Source organism: Panthera tigris, chromosome D4, assembly GCF_018350195.1.
Source record: "Panthera tigris isolate Pti1 chromosome D4, P.tigris_Pti1_mat1.1, whole genome shotgun sequence".
In the NCBI taxonomy this organism is placed as follows: domain Eukaryota; kingdom Metazoa; phylum Chordata; class Mammalia; order Carnivora; family Felidae; genus Panthera; species Panthera tigris.
Window position 1 is genome coordinate 70,244,733 of NC_056672.1, and position 15,279 is coordinate 70,260,011.

At 44.9% G+C, this 15,279-nt stretch overlaps 1 protein-coding gene across 8 annotated transcripts in view; it reads left to right on the forward strand.

The window, feature by feature from the left end:
- Positions 1-15,031, forward strand: part of PALM2AKAP2 (PALM2 and AKAP2 fusion) — a 505,394-nt gene extending 490,363 nt beyond the window's left edge. For 7 of the 8 annotated variants that reach the window (XM_042965217.1, XM_042965222.1, XM_042965220.1 and 4 more), the window contains 2 exons: positions 3-181; positions 11,057-15,031. In XM_042965217.1, the coding sequence (XP_042821151.1) occupies positions 3-181; positions 11,057-11,155 (278 nt within the window). In that variant the 3' untranslated portion in view covers positions 11,156-15,031. The remainder of the gene's footprint in view (positions 1-2; positions 182-11,056) is intronic. The other variant, XM_042965223.1, reaches the window with a different exon arrangement.
- The last annotated feature ends 248 nt before the right edge of the window (positions 15,032-15,279 follow it).

A 15,279-nucleotide genomic window follows, 5' to 3' on the forward strand; every position in this document is an offset into this window, starting at 1 on the left:
AGGGAAAATAGAGAAAGTCAAACCTCCTTCATCCCCCTCACCTGAAGGCCCCAGCTCGCAGCCTGACTTAGCCCCCGAAGAGGCTGCCGGATCCCAGCGGCCCAAGAATCTGATGCAGACCCTCATGGAAGACTATGAGACACACAAATCTAAAAGGCGTGAGAGAATGGATGATAGTAGTGTAAGTTTTTCCTCCTTTCCTCCTTCACTCGTCTGAGGGCGAGCGGCAGCGTGGCGTTCGGTGTTCCAGGTCAGGCGCGGGCGTGTGTGCACTGGTCTGGCCGGCATCCTGGTTCCAAAACCCGTTTCCAAATGTGTGGTTTAACGTGACTGGAGTCGGGTTTGGGTTTTTTGCCTTGTTTCTCAAAAAATGTTGATCACGCAAGGGGAACCGGAGCTGGAGCTCACGGGCACGCTGGTGGACGGGATGCTTGGTGCGTAGGGAAAACAAACAAACAAACACGTAAGGACAACACGGCGGGGGGGGGGGGGGGAAGGACACGAGCATCCTGAAATCATCCCCAGGCGCCAGGGAGCTGATGGCTGCCATCGCTGGCCTGCCCCGTAGAGATTTTATCTGCCTGGAGAACGGGGGCTGTGCCCTTCCTCCCGTGTCTGCTCCCAGCGATCCCCATAAACGTTACACCGCGTTGGAAAGGCTGACTGTGTCTTGGGCTATTACCAAGCCTGTGCGTACAATTTGGTAGGAAAGAGATATTTTAAATGACAGTTAGAAACCACAGGGCTACCCTGCTATCCTCAACCCTCAAGACGGTTGCACGTGACACTCACACGAACCCTGAAGGAAATCATCTGCTCCGTGGTTTCTTTCTCCAGTAAGAGATGTGAGGGCTGCTGCTCCCCACAGTCCCCCCAGCCAGGAGCCCCGGGACCAGCCTCAGGGGCCCATGCCCCCCTCCTGGGAGTCTGGTGGCCTTAGTCTCTCCACATTCCCATCCCCACCCAGTTTCACTTAGGTCGTAAGTGGCTTGACTTAGTTGAATGCACTACCCAGTTTACCTGGACAGTCCTGGTTTGTGCCTGTGGTCCTGGTGTAATTTTTAACAGCATCCCCTTTCACCTTTAAAAGTGCCCCAGTTTGGATGATAAATGATTGGGTCACCCTAACCTCGAATGCTACAGGCTCGTAGCAGGATTTCCATGCTGACCTACTGCCTTTCATATCCTGGTTGACTAACTTAAAAGATTTCTGAAATTGAAGCCAGATACTGAACGATGCTTTTAAAATATTTAGCGGCAAAGAAAGCAGACACATGTAGAGCAGCCTGATGGCTCACTGCGTCCCCAGGCTCTCCCTTGGGTTTGTACCTAAGCTGCCTGGAATACTGATTCAGGTACTCTTGTTAGGCTGGAGCATTTGGGGGCCATTCCTCATTTGCACAGTGGGACGGAGCCTGGCCCTCCGTGGGTGCTGCAGACACTTTTGTTGCTTGGGCTCCTTCCCCAAGCCCATAGGGCTTCAGCCCATCAAATCACCTTAACCAGTCCTTCTTTGCAGCCCTACTTAAAATATGGAGTTTACCTTCAGGTATTTTCTGGAGCCTGTGCTTTTGACGCTTAGTGCTGTAAGTGGCTTCTTTTCTCCCAGTGAGTCCACACCATATGTCAGCAGCTCTGGCAGAAGTCAGTTGAGTGGACCCCTTGCATTCTGGCATGGAAGGGGAAGAACAAATGGAAACACTTTGCATGTGACCCATGCAAGTGTTTTCTGAGCACATTCTGCATATCTCTTGTGTGCGCCTTCTGTGTTGGAGGGCAGACATTAGAGGAAAATACTACCCAAAGAAGTGAAGAGCCGACTCCTGCTCGTTCCACAGGCGGAGGCTGGCAGCCACCTTCATGCAAACTCAGGAGGCAACCAGATTGGCTTTCCCCTTTGCATTGAGGAAGCTACTTGGAATCAGCATTTTAATATACTGATTACCCTTCGCTTACGCAATAAAGTGGCAGCCTCCTGTCTCTATTTTTCTCAAGTAAATAAACATTTCAAATAAGGAAGAAAACCTACTAACTGATCAGGCTGTTAACATCCTCAGATCTTGAAGTCAAAGCCAAGTGTCTTGCACCATTCTTGATATTACAAGAGAACCAAGTCCATTGTTGTAGAAAATTCTTAGGAACAGAACAAAACCCATCCAATGCACTACATCCTCTTTTAAGAGACCTGAAACTTCAAGAACATATTCAGATTGCTTCTAAAGCAAATAGATGATCATCAGCCAAACTTCATTTTAGAGCCACGTCTGACCTCACCTCTTAGCCCTTTTAATTCAGGGGACCTTTTCTACTGTATCTACTCAAGTCACTGGAGAATGTGTTGAAGTTTACCTGCAGGAATGAACAAACCATTTGTTTTCCTAGCCGATCTCTGGCCCCTTCTTTAATTGTCTCTTCTACTGGAAGGCTAATAACAGAGAGCAAATGGATTGCGTGTCGTATGACTGTGTAACTGGCTTCCCTGTCCCAGAAGCTGGTAGTTCTGTTTTCCTGGTTCCATTCACCCACATTATTCTGAGGGGGAAACATGGCTTCTTCGATTGTCCACCCTCCAGGAGCCTCACCCAGCTCACCTGAGTCCAGTGTCACCTGACACATCCATCTGCCAGGATTCCTTCCAGTAAGTCACTTGGCAACACTATGAGTCCCTCACACATGATCAGGACCAAACCATGTGTTTGCCCATAGGAGGCAGTGAGTTCTTTCTGGTTGGCATGAAAACAATTTGACTCGCTTGCTAAGGAGAAGGAAGACCTAAAAACCAAATGGGGCAATCGTCATGTAAGTATAGTGATACGTTAGGCACAATGCTATTATTGAGCTTGAAGGACAGAAGAAAGAGAAGACAGAGAAGCCAAGGGAAGCCATGCCTGTAGTTTCATGAGTCGTTTTTGCCAACCCCCGAGAAAAACATCATGGCCATCAAAACAGATTCAGTCCCCCTACCCCGGGAGCAGCAGTGGTTGCTGGAGTCCTGTCCCCAGGTCATTGCCAGCTGAAGTTTTCCCACTTTATAAAAAATCATATGCAGGCCAGGAAGGAAACCTCTGGCTCGTGGACCCCCTGCCATGGGGATGGTGTGAGGGAAGGAAGCTGTAACATCCAGTAGCCTTTTTCATGTCCCTGAGCTGTCCCCCTCTTCTGCTGGAAATAAGGTGATGGTCAAAGAACGATAAAAGATGGGAAACTAAATCATGACTCTCGGAATATCTACCACACGTCACTGCATCGGGAATATTAAGTCATCTGTGGATGTTCTGCTCATTTCGCAGTTGGTGAAAAAGTCGATAACAAAGGAATGGGAGAAAGCCCCTTTTCTTGAAAAGTTCTCCCCAAATGGCCATCACTAACTCAGACCTTGAGCAGGTGCCCACCCGCCAGTGTCCTTGTACTGTGTGACGTGGTCACTAATGAATGTCTCTGTGCTGAAGGCTTCAGCCAGCCCCACTGACAAATGGACCCCTCACCTAATTTGGGGGTAAGGAGGTTGCTACCCCACCCCTACCCCCTAACCCTGGCTGTTTACCAGCCTTTACAGGGCCTTTGTAAGAATGTTTAAAATGGCGCCATTTTTCATCTGCCAGGATGCACCTGCCATGCTGTGAGGGGAGTGGGGGCACTGAACTTCAACCCCGCCCCCCACCCCTCACCCCCTCCACCTGGTGCTTTTGTGCAGTGTGCGCACTGCACATCCAGATGCAGCAGTCCTGTTCTTGCTGTGGGTTTCTCTTATCTGGAAATGTTTTCTTATGTGGAAATGTGCCCTTATCTGGGCCCGATGCCATCTCTGGTCAGTCATGTAACACATGATGGACTGATGAATCATAGTTTCCTAGAGGGTTCCTTGATGCCTTGCAAAGGAAAGATATGTAGGCAAAACTGTTTTTCTGGCCAGCTATTCTCCCAACCTGACCTGAGCTGAGCCTCAGAAAACCATGGGTTCTTGAGTCAGTGATGCTCTTGAACAGGTTGGTGGGTTTGCTTTCTCTTTCTCAATTAATGCTGGTCTGCATCCCAATCACAGTCTCCTGGGGCATTCAGCCCCAGCCCCACTTCTAGCATAGGATCTACTCTTGGTCGGTTTTCTACTGTCTCTCTTACACCAAAAATAGATACTGAGAAGTATTTCAGCCATCCCTGCCTGTCTTGAAATAAGAAAAGACCTCACTTATTCTCCTGGGGTAAGTCAAAGCTGGGGGCTAAGCAGTTACTGCTTTCCTGAGAGTTCCTCGCACACGTTTCCCACCAACCCAAGACACCCCATGGCCCACTCTCATTGAGTGGATGAGGGAAGCGCACTCAGGGCCCCACACCCCAGGCTCCACAGGAAGCCCAGCTTACAGTCAACAGTGTTTCGTGCTGCCCAGATTTCTCCTAGCTGCTCACGAAAGAGGAGGTACGAAAAGAGGAGGAAAGCTCCAAGCTCATCAGCCCCCAGTCATCAGCCCAATCAGTACAGACCTGTAATTTTCAAGCAGTTAGTGATCACAGACATATGATCCCACCTAGCCATCCTATGGTTGCCAACGCCAAAGCCCAGGAAATGCCTCCAGTGTCCTAAGCTGTGTAAATGTGAGGTCATCACCTCAATTCCAGCAGAGGCTGGCCAAAGCTGGTTCTTCTATGTGATCTCCCATAGCTGGCCCATTTTTTTTTTTTTCTGAGCTGTTCTTGTGGAGGCTTTTAGTCTCCTACAGGTACTAAAGGGTCACTTCAGTTACTACAGGATCACCCCACTCTCAGGAACTTATCCAGACCCCCAGGATAGTGATGAGGGGGGGCCGTGGGCCTTCCCCAGGCAGTGCCGTTCACAACTCACCTACAGAGATTCTGCCTCTATGAACCTTGGATCCAAATCAACTCCTGCCTGTGGTTAGTGTCTTTTTTGTGGGGGACAACGGGCTACAGGACCGCTGTGGGGCTCAAAGGAACTACGGGAAGAGAAAAGGCTATTTGACTACGGATTCCAGCAAATCCAAAATGGTCATCAAAGACCTTGTTGGTGGGCAGCTGGTTGCATACTGGGGCGGGGAAGAATCTTGTTAATTCAAAGCACAGAAAACAGAAGCGACAAATCTTGAATTAACAAAGTATGGCTTATCTGATATTTTTATCAATGCATAACAGGGTATCTCCTCGCTCCAAAAGATACAGATTTTTCAATAAACTAATATCAGATGAAGCAAGTCTGGCGTGGGTGTATAATGGCCTCCCGTGTCACTTCCCCGCTCGTCTGCCCCCAGCGTGGTGCCGATTCCCGGCTGGGGGGTGTTGTGTGAGCGTGTCTCTGCTGTGTACTAACCCTGCTCTTTTCCCTCTCTGCCAGTACACCTCTAAGTTACTGTCTTGCAAGGTGACTTCCGAGGTACTTTTCCACTTGTTTGTCTTGGTGTTCCTGCATGCCTGACCCAAGTGCATGCTCTTGTGGTTGGCCGTTTCCTGACATGTTAAAGGAGAAGGGCAAGAAAGCAGCTCGTCTCCATATTTCTTTCTTCCAGCCTTTGCAGAACTGGGGACTGCCTGGAAATGTTGGGGTGTATGCAACAGTGCTACCCGCTGCTGTGGTTTGCTGTGCTGTGTAGGGGGGGCTGGAGAAGACCTCGCCCTGCTCACGGATCTGGAGGGTGTTTGCACTCGAGGGCACGGACGTTAGTTTCTCCAGGCACTGATAGCAAATATACTCGGGTCTGGTTAGAAAACAAGGCCGCTCAAGCGGACCGAGCTGTTGATTCTGACCAGTCCTTTGGTTGCCATAGCACAAATCCAGAGAGTTCGGCTCCGTAGCCTCAGGACAAGTTACTCCAACACTGAACCATCCCAGTGCCCACTTCCCTCCCTCCCCCGATCTTGAAACCTGTTTTTGTTTGTTTTAGAAGCTCCTGTCAGTATTGAATTTGCCCGAACCTCCTCCTTTCTGTACAGTTTCCTTTTACACAGATTTCACAAATACCTGTGCTGTGAAAAGTCACAGTATTTCCTTTTCCTCTATTTTTAAATATTTTTCCTTTTTTTGATGGGAAAACACTGTTTTCCTATTTTTTTTTTCTTTAGCATTTGACTATTTTTAAAAGAATTATTTTAAGTCTACAGCACTGTGGGGAGACTCATTCACTCATTGGCTCGATTAACAATCTAGTGAGGACCTAGCAGGCACCAGGCACTTTTCTAGGTTCCAAAAACAGAACAGTCGACAAAACCAAGTCCCTGATGTCATGGAGTTGGCATTCAAGAACAGATAACAAAACGATAAAGTCCACCTTTCCAGCTTTGACCATTCTTATCATTTTGTAGTATTTGCTTAATATTTTAAAAATAAACTAATATGGCAAATACCATTCAGGCCCTCTTGTTACTTCTCCCAGTCCCCACTTCTCTCTCTCCTGAGGGGTAACTTCTCTTGAGTTGGGGTTCATCATTTCTATGCATGTTTTTACATTTATATTTCATGTTTCTATACATGAATAACATCCTATGGTTTTGCATGCCTTAAAACTTTCTAAAAATGACATACTGTAGCATCCTCCACTCCTTACTTTATTCTGTCTACATTGGTTTTTTTAATAGGTTTATTTATTTATTTTGAGAGAGAGAGTGAGAGAGAGAGACAGAGCATGAGTGGAGAGGGACAGAGAGAGAGAGAGAGAGAGAGAGAGAGAGAGAGAGAGAGAGAATCCCAAGCAGGCTCCGTGCTGTCAGCACAGAGCCTGATGCGGGGCTCAGTCTCATGAACTGTGAGAATCATGACCTGAGCCAAAATCAAGAGTCAGATGCTTAGCTGACTGAGCGACCCAGGCGCCCCTGTCTACCTTGTTTTCAGATGCGTCCACATTGTTACTTGGGGCTCTACTTCATTCATTATAACTGCTGTATAGGATCCCTTTGAATGACTGTAGCACTATTTATTCATCCTCCTATTTCCTATGGAAATGTTGGTTGGTTCTCTCTCTCTCTTGATTGGTTCACTTTTTTTCTTTTCTTTTTTTTTTTTTTTGCCATTACAAACAATGCTTCAGTGAATGTTATTGTACATGTCGCTTTGCATAACCTACAGAAGAGTTTCTATCTATACGTCTAGGAGCGGAAGGACTAGTCATATAAGGACAACACATCCCCACACTCATTACATACTGCAAATTATTCTTCAGAATGGCTGTGCTAACTTATAGCACAATATATTTTTAAAACCTCCCTATTTTGCAAAATCTTTAGAACCAGAGATGGGAGCTGATGATGATCAGTAATTTTCTTTCATAAGATATAAAATGAATATTGAGAATATCATTCCCTGTACCCTCCTCAGTGACTAATTGTGCTTCTCATCTTGGCAATGGCAGTGGAAGAATTCGGCCCTAGGCCCCTATCCCCTCTGAGTTAGCACCATTAAGAATAACAAAAATCCAATCGAATGTATTCAAGGAAGGTAAAACTGGTGCCAGTCTATCTTCAGCTGAAGAGAAATTTAGGAAGACAAAATGTTAACGTAAATAGGGTGATTGACATTACTTAACCCCTCTGCCTTTTGTTACATCCCCCCAAATACAATTTTCTCTGTTGATGTCTAAGCAAAGTTCAGCAATTTTCTGGAATCCCCGCAAGCACTGGAGAGGGAAAATTCATAGTAGAGGGTTGTTCAAAGACAACTGATTTTTTTCCCTCCCACCAGGTCTAAATCTGAATTTGCAAAATCAATGAAGCCTTAAATCAGGTTTTTCTATTATTATTTTTAAACTTTTTTTGTTTTCCCCTCTCCATTCCTACAGAGTATAATTGCTCTTTCTGTTGCTTCTTCCAACAAACTATTTTACTGTTTTTAAAAGAATTATTTCAAGTCTACAGAACTGTAGGGAGAGTCACTCACTCATTCACTCAGTTAACAATCTACTGAGGACCTACTACGCGCACAGGCACTGAGCCGCGGGGCAGCGTGGTGGCCTAGGGCATCAGCTCCACACCCAGGATTCTGGGTGCCCATCTGAGCTTCTCCTCCGCCTTAACATTGGTCAACTTAACCTCCCTTTGCTTCAGTTTCTTCCTATGTGAAGTGCAATTAACAATAGTAATAATAGTAATAGTGTGAATCCCGTAGGACAGTCAAGATCGTAACAGTAAGTGGTGCACAAGGACATGTGATGTGTTACTAGAGCCCTGAGGCAAGTGCTTTTTTTTTTCTGCCCAGAAAAGAAAGGAATGGGCTTTAGGAAATAAAGTTCATATGCAATAACTCAAGTGTCAGAGCTCTAGATTTGCTCTAGAGAAACACACACACACACACACACACACACACACACACACACACACTGCAGTACTGTACTCTGAATTAATTATGGAACAAGTGCTCATTTAGATGAGCTATGGCCTAACCCTAAAGGGCTTGGCCTTTGAACCTTCAAAAGGCCATCGTAGAGTGGCCCCTGAGCCAGTCCTGGATCAGAAACCTTGTGCACCTGAAGACAATTTGACCGCAAGGTTGCTGGCTGTTTTTATCACGACCCGTTTATTTTCCTGTCTTTGCCATTATGAGAGGCTCTAGATGTCCTCAGAAATTCAGTATCGTGTTAAGCAGCGTACAAATTAGGGGAATGAATTAAGAAAAGAGCCTTCGTTATTGGCGTAAGTGAATTCTTTGGGCTGCAGCAAGCAGATATTCAAATCCAAGCTGTGCTGAATATTTCCATAATTATAAAGATTTCCCTGCCCATAATGCTTTCTGGTGGCTAAGCTCCGTGAGGGCAGAGGCCATTCTATCCTCGACATAAAGCACTGCACCTGACACTTGGTAGGAAGCCAGTAAGTATCTGTAAGATGGATGGAGAGACAGATTGTAACACGGGTTCCTGAAGAACAAAGGAGACTGAATTTATTTAACATGATTGAGAATTAAAATAGAGCATAAATAACAAGACAAGGGACCATTCTTTTCAGAGCCATGATTGATTTTTAGCTTTTCTGGAAGCTTTTCAGTTTGTATCTACAACCGGCCAAGTGAACAGATGAGCATCTTACACAATGTCGAGTTCCTTATAAAATGATAAAATTTTATAAAATTTAAATTATAAATTATAATTATAAATTATAAAAATGCCTCATGTGTTGGAACACCACTTCATAGCTTACAAAGCCCCTTCGCATAATGACAGAACTAATGATTGTTTGAAAACTATGCGCCAGGATCTACGCTAAGTGCTGTGCATACATTGCCCCATTTATTCCTCAGGCCAACTCTGAACTGTAGTTTTTATAATTCCCATTTCACACATCAGAGAACTGAGGCACAAGGTAAGTGACTTTTCTAGGGTCACTAGGGTTTAAATCTAGACTTGCTTGGACTCCAGGGTCAGCACTGCCTCCGGAGAAAGCCTGGGAAAGACGGCAGGTGCTGTTTCTATCTTGCAGATAAAGAGATGCCATGAACGACACCAACGTGTTCCAGACAGGACTGGAAAGAAAGGACTTCCAGTTCCAGTCCAGTGCTGTTTCTCAGTACCATGTTACCACGCACTGACCTTCTAGAAGAATCCTCTATTTACCTACACCAGATTTGGAAGCATTATTTGCTCCTCCTACTGGTTTCTTATTCTTACGTATGGGATAAGTGACCATGGTATGCTTACACAAGACACTTTGTGACATGGCTTATGTGCTTAACAACGACCATTCATTTAGGAGACATGGCTAGTGCATCCTACGTGTTAAGTCCAGCTGTCCCTGCTGGGGGCACTGGGGACAGCTTCCCTGAGGAAAGCACACTGAAGCTCTGGGAAGTGCATCCATTTGTCAGATGTGCAAAGAAGCAGGTTGAGATGGACCCCCAGACCGTTACTCTACCCAGAATTTGCTTGTGCCTCGGTTCCCACCACTGCCTGTCACCTGCATCTCCTTGCTTCTCTAGACTTGCCAGCAACTCTGTCCCTTGCCAAAATGATTATTCTTAGAATAAGCAAAGCCTTCATTGCATTTTGGATCATCAACCAGTGTTGGCTCTGCTAGACTTTTCTTTAATATCAGAAACTGCATGTCCTAAGCGAATGCCACAGTAATTTAATTGGTTGGCGTGCATGGGCTCCCTTGTGGTGCAGTGCCATGAAACTGAGCCATTTCTCATATGTTGGCAACCCGAATGTCATCCATCTTGATCAGACTAAAGCTGAAGCAGCCTGGCTGAAGTTTTCCCTCGGGAGTCCACAGACTATTCTAGCGAACTGAAGGGAGGGAGGCCTTACCCTGATGGTGGTGAGCCTACCTGTCCTTGATGTTGTCACCTCGCATTTTATTTATTAGCATCTGTGGCCCTGACATTGCGTTGGCATGCTCGGATTGCTTTTTATTGGCCTGGGAAACTATTTTTCTTTCCACTTAGTTTCTCTTGGCAGTTTGGTTATACCAAAGCAGACTTTTATGATATAAATGTGATCATAGCTTATGTAAGTCCACAGAGCTTGAGAGATTGAATCCACACTGGTCCAGTTGTTTGGAATTATTTTCCAGTTTACTTGTTCACAAAGAGACTAAGACGGCCTATAGCTGTGCTGTCCAATATGGTAGTCACAGGGTCCCTGAGGATATTAAAATTAAAATTAATTAAACTTAAATGTTTAGTTTCTCAGCCACACTAGCCTTATTCCTTGTGCCCCATAGCCATGTAGCTTAGCGGCTACCATATTGATAACACAGATAGTAATGTCTGTCAGACAGCACTGATCGGATGACATGTAGAGATCTGTGTTATCAACACACTTAGTGCAGAGTGAAGTGTGGTTCAAAAAGAGGTGCAGAACATTTCAGGGTAATTAAATCTTTCTATATTGAAAACTGTGGGTCAAATAGCAAATGAAATCTGGCTTGGAAATGAGTGCATATCCGGAACCAACCAGCCTGCTTTACTGACCATGTCCCTCCTACCTCCCAGCAGTATCAGACCGTCTTACGTTCCCTTTATTATATGCTATTGAGAAGGAAGGAGGAAAGACATGGAGAAGTTGATTTGTGTACATAGTGAACATCCATGAACTCTGGTTAATTTTTTTCCCTCTCTCTTCAGGTCCTTGAGGCCACACGGGTTAATCGAAGAAAGAGCGCACTGGCCTTGCGCTGGGAGGCAGGGATCTATGCCAACCAGGAGGAAGAGGACGATGAGTAACAAACTTCCTTCCACCCAGGAAGCTTCTTTGGTGCTTGGGTTACCAAGAAACCAAGCAATCAACACATCGAAGCGTTTTAATGGAATATTTATTGAAGTGCAAACAAACTCCACAATCCTTATGTAGACCAGAAGCTGCAATGACCAACAATTAAAAATAAAGTAAAAAGAAGCCTACCCATCAAACTCTATAAACACCCAGGAGTCAAAAGACAAAGGATTTTTTGAGACTCAAAAGAATCACCTGGATTTGGACCAATCCACAATTGATCCAAAAGGACAAAGCAGTAACAAGCAAATCAACATGGTTGCTCCAGGCGGAATTGAGACCAGCCTCGCTGGGTGATGACAAACATTGGTGACAGGGCCATTTAGAGCTGCAGAGCCCACGCCGGTGCAATCTACAGGGTGTTGGAGACTCCCTGCACCGGTTCCCTACCGTCGCTCACAGCATCAGAGGTGTGGGAATAACTCCGTTTACTCCAGCAGCCGTAAAATGAAATGCAAGTTTCTCTATATCTGCCAGGAGAGGCAATTAGGATTCCATTTCTCTTACATCTAATTGTTTTTAATTGGGAGCAATTAATGATCGCAATATATAAAATCCACCTTCTTAAGACAATGTTTCTTCATGTTGCAAACACAATCTATTCTACATGAGGGGTTTGAGAAAGAGGGAGAAAGCCAAACCAAATGGATTATTTTAGCTTTAGGATCTCGTCTGCTTGTAGTATTGACTAATTTGCCGTTTATGAGAACACATTTTCACAATTATGTTTCTTCATATGAAAACTATATTTAGTGGGCAACAACTATTTTTATGATGGGATGGGGGGAGTATATCCATGTATAAAATCTGTACACATCCAACAGCTTGGCTCAAGATGGTGGGGGTATTTTTAGAGTGGCAATAATTGAAAAAAGGGCAAACTCTGCCTTCGAGAGGCAGATGACAGGAAATAAAAAGGTGTTTATAACTATATTTTATATTATAAAGTGGACCTTAGTAGGAAGAATGACAGATTATTTTGGATCAATCAGAAAGGAATCATTAAAGAAAGGACATGAAGGTAGACAGAGAAACAGGGAGGGAGAACGTGGGAAATTAAGGAAGTAACAGATATTATTTTTGCTGAGCAACCAGCGTTTTTCAGAATGATGAAGAGAAAAATATAGAATAGAAATCTAAGTGCAGGCTTGGAATCAGCTACAAATCCTAAAGATGGTGTGTGTGTGTGCGTGCGTGTGTGCGTGTTTGTGTGCGCGCGTGTGCGCGTGCCCGTGCGTGCCCGTGCGTGCTCATGCACGTCCCTTTGTGTGTTTGGGTAAAGTGTGTGTGCAAGGATTAAAATTCCAGAATGCTCATGGGACAAGGGTGTACAGTTATTTCCTCCAAAGCTGTTTGCCAGCGTCAGGAGTGAGTGAGAATTTCTTTTTTATGAAAAGGGATATAGAGGCACCGACCTGATGCAGTATTTGTAATATTAAATTGACTTAACATGGTATTTGCATGAGTCACAATTGCAAAGTTTTGAGCAGTTTTGTAATTTGACATTTAGAGAAGTACCGTATTTATTCTCATGCTTTGTATTCATAGCTTAGTATACTGTAAAGGATGCCAGCTTTAGCTTACTGTCATTTAAAGCAATATGATATGGGTATTCAATAATTGGGTGCCCTGAATTTCTGGATGAGAAAAGTTTTTAATTCTGGCCATGAGAAAAAACACTGACCAGCCTTTCTTTTTTCTATTTGTTTTAAAACTATGGTTTTTAAAAGAGCAATAATGAAGCCAGACCTCACTAAAATTCCTTTTTGTTTTTATACTGTTATGTCACAAGCTCTAATATGTTATTCTGACAAATAACAACTCCACAACAGTGTGTACGTAGATGTTAGGCACATTACCTTTGCTTCTTTTAATAGTGTAGTGTTGACTTTAGGGGGAAAGTTTATTCACAGGCAAGCGGTAGGCATAAAGTAGAAATGCAACCATCTGATAACTTACAAGGATCCTTTAAAACTGCCAAAGGAACCTGCAATTTGAAGCCAAATTCTAGAGATCGGTGGCTGGCACCATCTTTATGTGGTATATTCTCCTGAATATCGTGAAGGAATATTCAACAAAATGTGCTAGCCATTGGGGACACAAAACAAATAAGATCCCTGCTGCAAGGAATTCATTTTCAAGTGGGGGAGGCTGGCATGGAGACAGACATTCCCAGGAAAATGAGGTTTGTGTTAGACTAGAAGTCCTGGCGGGTGAAACGGGAGCCCCCAGGAAGGCTGCCTTGCCTGAGGATTTTCAGCGTTCCCATGGCAGGCATGTGACTAAAAGATGGGACAAGAGCTTCCTGTGGCTCAGGGGTACAGTGGCAGCTAGGATGGCTGGAGAGCAGATGGTTTTATGAGATGCACAAAAAAAGAAACATGCTTCGTGTTTTCTGGACTAACTCTGAATCTGGTAGAGAACACAGACTTGATATAGACAAACACTGTCTTTCCCAAGAGGAAACAGCCCTCAGGACCCACCTGACGTTGTGTTTTGAAGGAAGCCGGGTCCCCACCCATCTTAAACCTACATTTGAGAAGAGAATTTGCAGCTGAATGGGAAGCTTAGGAGGCCACACAATTCGTGGAATCTTTTGGAGGCAGACAAATTGGCCTTTGACTACAGTTGACTGAACCGGAAGCATTGCCTCGAGTTCTAGCAGGGATCCTTTGGTCCTCGCTCCACGTGTAGATAAGGCAACAAATGCAGAGTTTCCGTGAGCCTCCCACAGTCACAGCGCTGCTTAACTGTGGCCCCTACATCTGCAACATTCGCTTGTTCCCTCTGCTGCCTTCTGAGGACTGCTGTCGATTTCCTTGGTCCACTCACTTAGAATCCTATTAAAATGTAAATTGCAGTTCCCTTGGAAGAGCCAGGTTTTCTCTGTGCTCTTGAGTTTTTTCCTCGTTCAGAAAACATCGGGCTTTGTACACAGCACCGTGCTAGGCCCTGGGATCCCAAAGGAACCCCTTTAACCTTCTGAACATGCAACAGACCCCTGGAGGAGAGTCATTACTGCCTAATCCATCAAGAGGAAGAGGCCTGTCAAGGAAATTGGCCTCTGATGCTCGTCCCTGCCCCCAAATAGCACGCAAGCTTGTTAATCTCAACTATAACAAATGTTTAGATTCTGTAGATGTTAAAAGCTTTCCTGAAAGCGTTCCCTTCCACAGTGTTTATAGATGTTCACTTTCCTCGGGAGCTGATTAACTACTGACATGCCTTGGCTCTCTCATCCAGAAATTATGGAAACAGGGTCTGTCAGTGGTAGGAGGCTGGGCTGTAGTCTACTCGGGTGACACAATGCAATTTCCTTGCCTCTTTACACCTCTGCATGCTGCCCACCTTAGACAATGACGTATAAGCAGTATATAGATCAGTGTCCACGTACATACACAACACAACACAACACACACATATAAGGTGTAACAAACACTAAGACAGTGTTGACTCTTGTCTCTGAAGACAAACATTTTTCCAACTCAAGAATGGATGTAATTAAACTATGTATTGAAAAAAAAATAGCCTAAGTGTTTAGAGATGGTGAATATATCCAGTTTTAGTGACAGAACCAATTTCCTGAATTTTAAGCATTCAGTGAGTGAACTGCCAGCTTTGATTTTGTGTTGCCCTTTACCCAAATGACTTTTTTTTTTTTTGGAGGAGGGGTGGGGGGGGAAACAGCAGCAATACTGTGTTTGAAAATTATACTCTGTATCTGGCTCTCCTGTGTATGTTAACCACTTAAATGTTATTATCCTGCTTCAGTTTTATAGTGATTGTGAGGCATTCGATGCAAGTATACAATTATTTTCTCATTAAAACCCGGTGTGTGCTGTGTTTTTTTATAAACCATGGCTACTTGTTTGGGGGTGGAGAGAGGTCAGAAGACGGACCCGCCAAACGGTGACACGCAGGCGCCCTTGGCCTTGACTTCTGTGTGTCGGCATCTGCCTCTCGCATACTTGAACCACAAAGGCTAAACCAGCTGGTGGGGCAGTGGTCCCCAGCCTGTGACAGCCTGTCCCAATGCCCCTTTTTGCCATGCTGTCTCCAACTGCCCTGGCTAGAG